At 34.2% G+C, this 8,974-nt stretch overlaps 2 protein-coding genes across 2 annotated transcripts; both read right to left on the bottom strand.

The window, feature by feature from the left end:
- Positions 1-1,447: 1,447 nt before the first annotated feature.
- On the bottom strand, positions 1,448-5,709 carry LOC143609252 (uncharacterized). The gene is made up of 8 exons (XM_077084056.1): positions 4,563-5,709; positions 3,394-4,311; positions 3,107-3,256; positions 2,870-2,976; positions 2,481-2,730; positions 2,196-2,318; positions 2,003-2,109; positions 1,448-1,918 (listed from the first exon to the last, which is right to left on the bottom strand). The coding sequence occupies exons 1-8, from the start codon at positions 5,577-5,579 to the stop codon at positions 1,507-1,509; spliced, it is 3,084 nt and encodes a 1,027-aa protein (XP_076940171.1). The 5' UTR covers positions 5,580-5,709; the 3' UTR covers positions 1,448-1,506.
- A 660-nt stretch (positions 5,710-6,369) lies between these two features.
- LOC143609261 (putative receptor-like protein kinase At5g39000) lies at positions 6,370-7,062 on the bottom strand. Its single transcript, XM_077084064.1, has one exon. It carries the CDS (start codon positions 7,060-7,062, stop codon positions 6,370-6,372), a length of 693 nt encoding a protein of 230 aa, XP_076940179.1.
- Positions 7,063-8,974: the final 1,912 nt, after the last annotated feature.

Raw genomic sequence — 8,974 nt, 5'->3', positions numbered from 1 at the left:
TATCAAATTTCACTCTTCTATAACCTATTATATTAATATATAGCAGGCAAGAGTGATCGTAAGTGAAAATTATATAATATATAACAATATACGATACATATATTAAATATTTTTTTTATTAAAAAAACGTTTTATCTACCAAGTCACCTAGCATAATAGTAAATCTTTATAATGTAATAAAAATAAAAATGTATTACATTAAAATGTAAATTTAAAACTTCGATACATACAATAGTTACACACAATAAAGCAAGCATCACCCATAAGAAAAAATGTTTCTCAAATTGAAAAAACAACATTACACTTTTAAAAAAACAACATTGGAATCGAAATGTTTTAAGGAGTTAAATCTACAAATACTTTTCTTTCGGATCATCTATTAATTGCATGTCGGCCTAAAATCACCATTTGGTTGATTTTATGTTGTAAATGGGCTATTTTGAAAGAGATCCGTTGATGCTTTGAATAAAAAAGAATTGGTCCATGGTGACTGTAGAGGCCTATGATGTTCGTATAGGGTTAAACGGGTCATATAGGCCTACGGAGAAAAAAAAACCAGCCTTTTGCAGCTTATACGGTCTGTATAGAACTTCAACAACTCGTATAGAGTCAGGTCCTATACGACCTGTATAGCTCTATACGAGCCGTATAGGCGTAAAGTAGTGTGTGAAGATTCATGGTGGTGTATGAAATTGCAATGCTTAAGCCCGATTAAATTATTATTTTAGGGTTTTAAAATCTGTCACGTCGAAAATTGATAACTCTATACACATTGAGCCACCCGAAATTTAAATCAGTTTTTGTTCAGGTTGGGTTATTAAATTATCGTGATTTGGACTTATGCATCACCCAAAATTAAAATCTGAATTTTCATTTGAATTCCTTAAATGAAACCGAAAGCCCAGTCAAAGTATTCAAATGAGTCAAAGTCTCAAGGTATGTTGTATTGTTTTTATTTATTTAATTGCACTGTACAACTAAACTACATGGTCTGTTGTTTTAACTTTTAACTAACTGGTCAAAGTTATCCTAAAAGAAACACATCATAAAGGTTTTTGAATAGTTTATCGGATTATTACTTGCTAGTAGATACAATTCACACAGAATTTCATGAAACTTGATTTATTGATATATATTCCCTGTTTATTGATTCGGTTGCTCATATCAGGTAAATCTATGATTAGTGTTATTATTTATTAATCGTTATCCTTTTTGCTACAAGTATGATTCCTTTTCAATGTATGTGTTCCCTGCATTCTGATTAATTATGTTTAGCGCTTTGGCAAATCATGTTATATGTGGTGTAAGTTCAATGATTCATTTGCATTTGTCTCTGTTTAATTATCGTAATCAGTTTCTCGTTTAGCTTTGCTTATCCTTAAATGACGGCCCGAAACCCAGTGATAATATTTGTATCTATAAGTTTGTAAACACCGGACACTCACAATTCACTAGACTTTGAATATTGCGAACATAACATGATCAAAGTTTTTTCTTGTAAAAACCTCATACGGGTCGAAATTCAACGGCATATACAATAAGACCAGACATGTTTCCTTCATAGCATCTCAATTTCAAACTCATAGGAACATGATCATCGTTAACCAAGTTGAATTCCCACACAATAACTTCCATCAATCCGTCTTCTCTGTGCTCCGGGACCCTTCCATTCCCTTTTAAGTGTATATATCTTGGAGTTCTGAAAAAAATAACTTTAAACTCTTTCTTTTTCCTAAGGAGTACATCCTGCACTTTCACCGGACAATGCAATCCATGGCATTTTTCTGATAGCTCGAATATGAGATGACATGCATAATTTGTATCTAACGATAACTTCTGCGTTTCGATCTCACATTTGATCTCAAATACTTGGTGTGATACAAACTCTGCCACCTCTTTGAAGTTTCCTCTGCTTGTGCTTTATAGTGAAATAATAAGTTAGCTTAAGACTAAAACTATAATATAACTGATATATATGCATAAGTTGTATCATAATTCAAACCTGGATTCAGCAAGAGATTTCCATTTAAAACACTTCACATTAGAAGAGTCGTCTAAAACCATCTTTGCTGAAAGCATGTGGCATTTGTTCCCGTTCGCTTCGCTTAACTGTTAATCAAAATAAAAAACAAGTACATTGTTACTGAACAGTATTATACTTTTCTATATGTATACAATTTTTTAAAATATAAAACCTTTTTATCAAATTCTGGTTGGGTTTTTCCGTCATTATCAACTGGCACTTGTTGCACAGAATCTGAGTTTGCTTTCAAGTCTCTTTCTACTCCTTTTAGCTTCTCGTTTTCTTCAGGTCTTACCTGTGTTACGCAAGATAATATATATCTGATCATCAAAATCACGAAGACTACAATATGTTTAGTCATTAAATGTAAATTATCGCTGTACAATTGTAGTTAAGTTAATTTGTTTTGTTAAATATAAATTAAAAAATCAAGAGGCTAAGGAAAAAAAAGTAGTACATTCATAGTTGCATTATTGATGGCTTGAAAATGGATACCCTCAATGTAGATTGCACCAAATCCACAATAGTTTCGCGACATGCTCTCAAGTAGAACCTCAAAATCAACATCTTTCTTGTCTGGTAATAATCGACACAATTCTATCATCAACCACTCGTCATCTTCCCATGTTGCAAAATATGCATGTAAGGTTTCACTCTCCAGTTTGTACTTGAGGTTCACATCTGTAATCCTCAACACTCTTTGAAATCTGCACATGTAAGATTTAGTTAATATTAGTCTCACCAAGCATTACCATCCCACATTAACACTTCTATGCATTTTTTTAATTTTATAAATCAAGTACAGCTTTGCAGGTGCACTTCCATTTAACATGAAACACGTGATACCTTGATTTTTGAATAGATCTTTGCTTATGTAATCCGCTATTTTCATATGAAAACGTTGTCGCTGATATCATTTCATTTCTTTCTTCATTGCTGCTTAGTGAGAAGAACTGTTTCACAAAACAAATGAAATACAATGTTTGTAAATTAATCACTTTGGAAACGCTCCACTAAAAGATTCATACAACTTAAAGAAGTGAACAAAAGATATAAAACTGAAAATGAGAAAGATCCGATTACCACTTTTCCCTTTTGAAGAAGGATTCCATTGGAGAATATTTCGTAGAGATCTTTGTTGCTCATGTTAGCGTATTTTTCTGGGGTTTTTGACATCTGGATTAGTTCTTTGTAGTCTTTAGGTAGCTTGGCCTCCCATATTTCAATATCTTCCTGTATGTTATTAAATAGTCAACATTAATTTACCCAATGGATTTCTAACACATTTTTGTTTTCGGTCTTGATATCTTTTGATTCGCTATTTCTTTAACGAATACTCTAGTTTGATATGTAAAACAATGAAAACTTACTTGGAAATTCAATGCTTCCTTTAGTTTTGCTACCACCTTACTGGCTGTCGGTCGCTTCTCTCTCTCGTCATGTAAGCACTCATATGCAATACATTGGTAAGCAGCTAGCGATTCTGGCACGATCATATGCTTTATATCGTTAAACACCAATTCATCAAGTTTTTCTTCTTCATAGTGACATTTAACCAGATCTACAAGAACCGTATGTTCACTCATATGTTCATTCTTATGGTAATCATAAAGCATGGCGAATCTTCCACACATAATCTCAAATAAAACCACTCCAAGTGAATATATATCGGATTCTCTCGTTAAGAAACCCTGTTTGCGGTACAGCGGGTCAATGTAGCCCACAGTTCCGCAAGCTTCATCAAACTCAAAGTCCATTTCGTCATCAATTGCTGTTATTATGGACAACCCAAAATCTGAAATTTTTGCCTTCCAATCACCGGTTAGTAGAATGTTGGTCGATTTTATATCTCTGTGTATCACGGCAGCTTGTGTTGAGCCACCTCCATGGAGGAATTTCAACCCCATTGCAACATCAATGCCTATCTTAAGTCGTTTCGTCCATGTAAGACTAGAATCTTTCAAATGCTTATCCAAACTTCCCATAGAGGCATACTCAAAGACAGAGATACTCTCATTTTTTTCATCACAGTATCCTACAAAAGAAATAATATTCTCATGCTTATACTCAAATAGAATTTCAACTTCAGTCAGAAATTCTTGCTCTCCCTGCCCATGCCGCATGTCAAGTTGCTTTATAGCAATGGGGGTAGGTTCTTTATCATGTAAAATTTCCCCTTTGTATACTCTTCCAAATCCTCCACCCCCAATAAGATTTCTATCGCTGAAGTTTTGTGTGGCCCTTTGTATGTCTTCAAGTGATATTCGGAGGCCGTCCTTGTGAGTTTCCTGTTGTTAATCACGAGACAATCAGTTTGAGGATTATTCAAAAAGTAAATCGAACTTATATTTAGTAGTAGTGTTAGAAAACGTATGATGTTGTTAAAAAGAAGTAAAAACCAAGAACCCTTTAAATAGAGATCCATAATTGCTTTGCTTTATGTTTCTAGATGACATTGTCACCACTCGCATTTTGTTATAAGAAATAAAAGAAGATGAAGAGGAAATGACAGCTTATAGTTGTTAGGACTTTGACTTACCTGTAACTTTAACGCTTTCTCAAGTTCCTTGGTGATAACTTTCAGTTTAGGACGTTTTTCTTGCTTTTCGGACAAACATTGATACCCAATTTTTGAAAATATATGCAAAGAATCTTTATTGGGTCCTTTACTTAGAGTAAAACCATATCCATCACTTTCTTCCTTTAACTTAGGATCCACCATTTCCTTTAATGTTCCTTGTTCGAAGTTTTGTCGCACAATGGGTGCAAGACCCTTTTCATTTTGCTTGATGTAGTCTGGATCATAAGCCAATCTCCCGGTCATGAGCTCAAATAAAACTACCCCAAAAGAGTAAACATCCGACTCTACTTTCAAGTGACCAGAAGTCGCATATTCGGGATCCCAATACATTTTTGTGCCTATAAGTGTGCTTGTTACAATAGTACTCTGTATATGATTGAGGGGTTGGAGTCTCGAGAGTCCAAAATCAGCAATCTTCACTTTCAAATTCTCGTCCAATAGAATATTGGCACTTTTTATGTCGCCATGGATTATCTTTCCTTTTGTGTTTCCGTTTTCGTTCATGGGGGTATGAACATAATCCAACCCACATGCAATATCAATGCATATTTTTATTCGTTGCGCCCAAGTAAGATTAGTCATCTTTCCTTCGTTTCCCAAATAATCAGCAAGGCTTCCATTAGAAACAAGTTCATAGACTAGAATCATATGAGGATCTTCATGACAGAAGCCAAGAAGAGATACTATGTTGGGATGCTTACAACTACTAAGTGTTGCAATTTCTGCAATGAAACCTTTTTCTCCTTCTGGGCCTTCTCTCTTAAGGATATATTTTATGGCTAAGGTGCTACGTTTCTTAGGCAGTTCCGATTCTTCATTGTCTTTAAGCACAGAGGAATCATAATGTTCAAGTTGTGCCTTATACACGATGCCATAACCTCCATGCCCGAGGTAATATTTTTTATCAAAATTCTCGGCTGTCTTTATAGCATCAAAGCCAATCTTCAAGTGTTCAAAATCTTTCCCCTGCAACATTATGTGCCAAGGGAAAAGTAAGACCAGAAATGCATTAATTAAAGATGCTAGTGAATTAACAAGTATTATGCGAGTACCTTTTCATTCCTGTTTAAAAATAAGTTTATTATAATCAACATAAAAATACAAGATTTCAAAAAAGTAAGTATCATCTGTTCCGCAAAATATAGCATTAAGATTACTTTGACGTTTTTGTCATTGAAGAAATTAATATGAGATTTCAATTAAATTAAGTATGTGGATGACGTGGAAAATTGAAGTAACAAAAGGACACTACGCCCAAACTAACGACCCTGATAGATTAGATGTATGCAAAGGCATCATGTCCAAAAAAAAAAAAGAAAAGATGTGAGTTATGAGTTGATCATGACTCTGGCCATGCATCAAGAGGATGTCTAGGGGTGATCATATCTAACACGACACAAAAATAACAAGTTTTGGGTGATCGGCATGATACGACCGGTTTATTAAACAAATTAACATGTATACGATTCGTTAAAAATGGGTCAACCAAAAAACGAGCCTTGTAATATGTGGGTAAACTTGATAATCCGTTGAAGGGTTTTAAAAAGGTTTATATTTATAGGGTTTTGATCAAATACAAATAAAAGACAAAAAGGCAAAACACGTCCTTTATGTTTGTACGGTTTTTCAATGAACGTCCTTTGGCAAATTAATGACAGAAAACATCAATTATGTTCAAAACATGTTGTACGGTTCGTCTTTTTCACTAACGAGGGTTAGTTTTTTTAGTTAAATACGGGTCATGTGCACCTCATGTGAAGGCACTTTAGGCTTTCTTCCCACAGAGGACCTCAAATAAAACCACACCCAAGGAATACACGTCCGACTTGTGGGTAACACCTCCAGACTTTACATATGCTGGATCCACATACGCACCTGTGCCGCTTATAAGTCGGCTAAGGACAAGCCCTTGCCTTCGAGCCACTACTTGGATCTTGCTAAGCTCAAAACCAAATAGTTTCGGTTCCCACTTGTCATCTAGTAAAATTTTAGAGCTCTTAACATTGCTATGTATGACACTAAATTTTCCTGACTTGTCATAGTGGATAAAACTCAGTGCCTCTGCAATACCAATACGTATTTGCAACCGTTGGGTCCAACTGAGGGTTGGGTCACTTATGTATTGGTCAAGACTTCCCTTGGCCTCAAACTTGGTTATGATGATCATTTCATCATCCTCATCACAGAACCCAACAATAGTGGACAGATTCGGATGCTTGAGAGCAATAAGCATCTTAATCTCCTTCATAAACTCTTTTCTGCTTCTCCAGGATTTACGACTGAACCTCCGTACAACAATATCAATTAATTTTTCGGATCTCTCGAGTTGTCCCTTGTAGATCGTTCCAGATCCATTTTGTAGAATGAGGTTTTCATCACCAAAGTTGTTGGTAACTTTCTTTATTTCTTCTAGGGATATTTTTAAGGAATTAAACTTTCTGTCAAAAGAGGAAGACATGATCGATGGGAAGAAGGAAGGTGATTTTAGACTAACGTTCAGTGTGTGTGTGTGTGTATGACTATAAACCTCCCACTTTATAAATTATTGCATCTTCTATGCTTTCTATAATAAGTTATCCATACCTAAACCTTCTTCGCCAACCTGTTGAACTTTTTTTTAGACAAAGCTTATAATTCCTATAATAATAATTTAACTAACTATACCTTGATCTGTATACATTGGAAGCGAACGATATTCCTTAAACGGGTTATAACATCTCATTAAATTAAAATTATTTTCATCAAATTATTGATGTAAAAAATCCTATAAAATAGGATATAATAAAAATTAATATATGATTTATTTTAAAAAAAGATATATATATTATTTAAATTAAAAAACCAATTTGATAGTAAAAAAAAATAAACAGGTCTTGGGTCTCATTAAACCATACGTGTATTATTAACTTTCATAAATATTATTTATAATTAGAAAACCAATTTTATAGTAAAAAATATAAACGGGTCTTGGGTCTTATTAAAACCATATAGCTTTTAAACCAGGTTATAACATCTCATTTATTTGTGAAACAATTTATTATCAAATCATAAGTATATTATTAACTTTCATACAATAAAAAAAAATATAAATTCAAAAAATAAATAAATATTAGAACAAACAATATAAAACAACCTCCGTAATACAAAGGTTAAAAACTAGTTGATTATATGTGAACAAATTTTATAAAGTTTTGAGTATACTTCTTATTTATTGATTGGTTATTTGGTTATAGTTTATTAGCCAAGTTGCAATTAAATAATAAAACATCATAATCGAGGAACATGGTGAACAAATTTTATAGAGTTTTTACTAGACTTCTTATTTAGTGTTTGGTCAATGTCATAATATATTAGCCAGGTTGCAATCAAGTAATATAATATCAACCAGATGTGAACAGCTGTTAGGCAATATGTAATGGGTGATGATTGAGGCGAAATTGGGCGACAAAATGGAGGAACCCCCCCCCCCCCGGGCGATATTGGGGCGAAAAGAGGCGGGGGCGGATTGCTATTATCCCGGAAGAAAGGAAAAAAATAATATAATATTCTTCTACCGTTGGATAACGGTCAAATTAAAAAAAAGAATTAAATTAAAAACTTGATATAAATATCAAACCAATTAAACCATTTTCACCATATCGTACACAAACTCAAACATAAAAATACCAATCATTTTTATCATTTCATACCTCTTCAAATTCAATGGATTTCCCGGATTCCACGAATTCTGCCGAGATTTGGGATCAAGTAATCAAGGAGAGTCAAAGAATTCATCAGATTCATCGACGAGTGGCGGAAGAGCATTTAGAGGTCACGAAAGTGGTTCGGGCCGTCGCCAATAACATAGTGTCCGGCTCTACTAGCGATTCGCCACCACGTAGACGGTCATATATCCTTCGGGATCGTAAGCAAGCGAACGATCGTTTGATGAAGGTCTACTTCAACGACAGACCTACATTTAATGACATTATGTTTCGAAGTCGTTTTCGGATGTCAAAGCGTTTATTTTTGCGCATCGTTGGAGATATGGAGCGGTAGTATGAGTATTTTCAACAGAAACCCGACGCAAGAGGATATTTAGGATTCTCCGCCATCCAAAAGTGTACTTCGGCTCTACGCATCCTCGCATACAGCAACACGACCGACATCAACGACGAGTATTTAAAGATGGCTGAAAAAACGACGAGAGATGCGTTGGAGGATTTTTGCATCGGTAAAATTTAAATTGTTTGTATTAATTATTGTTTTTAATATAAATAGTTTTTAATAATTTATTTGTATAGGAATAATACAATTATACTCTCGTCGTTATCTGAGGATTCCAACTTCAAACGACCTGACTCGCATATACGATGTACACGAAAGCAAAC

This window comes from Bidens hawaiensis, unplaced genomic scaffold (assembly GCF_021521415.1).
Source record: "Bidens hawaiensis isolate Kalapana, Puna unplaced genomic scaffold, B.hawaiensis_p1.1 tig00419517_1, whole genome shotgun sequence".
Taxonomy (NCBI): Eukaryota; Viridiplantae; Streptophyta; class Magnoliopsida; order Asterales; family Asteraceae; genus Bidens; species Bidens hawaiensis.
Note: the sequence above shows the minus strand (reverse complement) of the source record. Positions and strands in the feature narration are given on the sequence as shown.

Coding starts and splice junctions, on each gene's coding strand:
- LOC143609252 (XM_077084056.1), bottom strand. CDS start 5,579: ATGTTGCAGGGGAAAGATTTTGAACACTTGAAGATTGGCTTTGATGCT. Junction 2,319..2,480: donor TCAATAATGCAACTATGAAT/GTACTACTTTTT, acceptor TGCGTAACACAG/GTAAGACCTGAAGAAAACGA. Junction 1,919..2,002: donor AAATCTCTTGCTGAATCCAG/GTTTGAATTATG, acceptor TTCACTATAAAG/CACAAGCAGAGGAAACTTCA.
- LOC143609261 (XM_077084064.1), bottom strand. CDS start 7,062: ATGTCTTCCTCTTTTGACAGAAAGTTTAATTCCTTAAAAATATCCCTA.